Source organism: Melozone crissalis, unplaced genomic scaffold (assembly GCF_028551555.1).
Source record: "Melozone crissalis strain CALT ecotype California unplaced genomic scaffold, PUWL_Pcris_2 ptg000027l_1, whole genome shotgun sequence".
In the NCBI taxonomy this organism is placed as follows: domain Eukaryota; kingdom Metazoa; phylum Chordata; class Aves; order Passeriformes; family Passerellidae; genus Melozone; species Melozone crissalis.
Window position 1 is genome coordinate 66,285,023 of NW_026535805.1, and position 2,623 is coordinate 66,287,645.

At 55.9% G+C, this 2,623-nt stretch overlaps 1 protein-coding gene across 1 annotated transcript; it reads left to right on the forward strand.

Moving 5' to 3' along the window:
• The first annotated feature begins 552 nt into the window (after positions 1–552).
• Positions 553–1,647, forward strand: FAM110C (family with sequence similarity 110 member C). The gene has a single exon (XM_054280552.1). It carries the CDS (start codon positions 553–555, stop codon positions 1,645–1,647), a length of 1,095 nt encoding a protein of 364 aa, XP_054136527.1.
• Positions 1,648–2,623: the final 976 nt, after the last annotated feature.

Consider the following 2,623-nt stretch of genomic DNA (forward strand, 5'->3'; position numbering starts at 1 on the left):
CCGCGCGGGGAACGCACCGCGTAAGGGCCGCGAAAGGAGCGGGGCCAGGTGGTGCCCCCCAAGGGGAAGATGCGCTGGGGTGTGCCGGGTCAGCCCTCAAGCAGCGCCCCGTTCCCAGGCGGCGGCCCGGGACAGGTTCTGAGGGGAGCCCTCAAACCCGTCCGAGTGCCTCGGGGTCGGAGCAGACACCCTGTCCCCACAGCAGCGCCGAGCCCCCGGAGCCCCGTCCGACCCAGCTCCGCGGGACGCGGCGAGGGCCGGGCCACTGCCCCCCCAGGGCGGCTCCTGCCTCCTTCCCCCCTTCCCTCCCTCCGTCCGTCCCCGCCTTCCTGCCGGCCGGGATTGGCTGTGCCTGCCGGCGGGCGGGCGGGACACGCGGCGCCCCGACGGAGCGGGGAGTGCGGCCCTGGGAGCGCGGTGCCGCCGCCTGCGCGCCCGGGCTGTCGTACACGGCGATTTTCCTTTTTTTTCCTTTTTAAAAATTTTTAAAACATTTTCTTATCCCACTTCCCTCGTGGGACTGGAAGCGGGATCCGCGTCCCTGAAATTGCTATGCCAGCTGAACTCTCCCGGGCCGTGGGAATGCACGCCATCTCCGACCTGCACTCCTCCCTCCCCCTGCGGCTCCTCAACAAGGGGCCCGAGTACCTCCGCAGGCAGCTGGAGGCCGGCAAGCCGGGCAGGAAAAGTGCCGTGGAGAGACTGGCCGCCGACAAGGCCAAGTACGTAAAGAGCCAGCAGGTCATCCGCAGCAGGCAGGACCCCGTCATCGCGCTCAGCTCAGCCTCGGAGAGCAGCAGCGAGACCTGCTCCGTGGAGAGCAGGGCGGCGAGCCGGGAGCCGGGCAGGGGCGCGGGCGCGAAGCCCCGGGAGCCGGGCACGGCCGGGAGCTCCTGCCGGGCCCCCCTGCAGCACGGCCCCCCCATCGCCAGGCGCAGCACCAAGAGGCAGATGCGGCCCGATTCCCTGGTGATCTACCGCCAGAAATGTGAGCTCGGCAGGGGTCAAAGCCAGGACAGCTCACGGGGGAATTTGGTGAGGAGGATCTTCAATGGGTCCATAAAGGAGAAGCAGTTGGCTTCCCCTGCGTTGCCCAGAGTCATGGAGGACATCGCAGCCACCGAGAGCAGCGAGCCTGTCTCAGCAAAAGATGGTGACCGTGAGCCAAGCGACCATGGAGCGGTGCAGACTATCCCTGTGAGCCCTGAAGGGGCAGGGGTATGTACAAAAGAGCATGAGAGACCCTCGAAACTGAGTACACCTCCTGAAGAGGTCAAGGAGGTGAAGAGGAGAGGTCTCCATCGCTCCCAGTCGGACATCAGCTCTCGCTACTCCAAGTCCTTCGCTGAGTTTGAAACATTTTTCAAGTACTGTGGCTTGGAGCAGGAGGTCATTGAGGACCTTGGGCGAGAGAACTTCTCTGTGGTGTGTGACAACGTCTCCTTCAAGGTGCGCAGCATCAGCGTGGCCACATCGGAGAGCGAGTTCACGCGGCACAGCGGGGACGAGGGGCTGCTGGAGGACGAGCTCACGGAGCAGGTCCCCAGCAGCACCTCCGTGATTGAGCGCAACGCTCGCATCATCAAATGGTTGTACACGTGTAAGAAAGCCAAGGAGACCAATAAGGCGATCCAGGAACTGGCGTGATGGCTTCATCCAGCTTGCGTTGGAGCCTGGTGAGCTCAAGGTGTGTGCAGAGCCTCGCCCTGGCAATTTGCGTTTCTCTTTCCTTTTTAGAGAGCAGTTAACTTCTCATGGTTTATAGTAGTGTTTTCGGGAAGGGCTGAAGGAAAATGTGTTTTGTTTACCACATGTTCCAGGTATGGCTTTTTTGCAAAGCAGAAATCTGTGTTATTACAAAAACCAAAATACAAACAAGTAAATGTTTGCAGCTTGCCAGGTTTAGATCAGAGCCCCCACAGGAAATTAGAGAGTCAGTGTCTGTGAAGGATGCCTGCACTTTGGGGATTCCTGCTTTGCAAGTATCTTATTTCTTCTAATTTCTGATAGATTAAATGCTAGGAAAAAGCCTTAGAAATATATTCAACCTTTAGTTACAGTTATTTGGATAACAGACTGAAGAGTCTATTACTAATTAGGAGTACCCTGTTATTTATACTGTACTGCTGAAACTATTACTCATCAGGAGTGCACTGTATTTACACTACACTGCTACAGTTTTCCCCTTTACTTCAGTCTCTCTTCTTCTCCATACACATAGGCACCCTCAAGTATCAGAAAAGCAAAACTGAATCAGTGTCCTGCTATAAATCTTATTTCCTCTATGGCTTCCTGTTGGGACTGTAAAAGTTTGTTCCAGGTGACCTCATAGCATTTCAGAGAGTTTGGGTGTTCTCTGCAGTGGGTTTGGTTGTGCGGTTTGGTTCTGGTAGCTGGGAATGGGATGTGGGTTTGCCTTGGTCAGAGGGGTGCTCCAGTGTTTTAAGCTAAAGAAAATTAACACAAAATTTTGGATCTAGGCTTAGAAATCAATTACTTCACAGACAGAAACATAACAAATTTAACTCTGGTAAAAGCCAGTGTCCTCGGTTTAATAAAAGCGGTGTTTATTTTGCGGATGATCTCCTGGAAGAGAACTATATTCATGGAGCCTGTGGTGTTG

Coding starts and splice junctions, on each gene's coding strand:
- FAM110C (XM_054280552.1), top strand. CDS start 553: ATGCCAGCTGAACTCTCCCGGGCCGTGGGAATGCACGCCATCTCCGAC.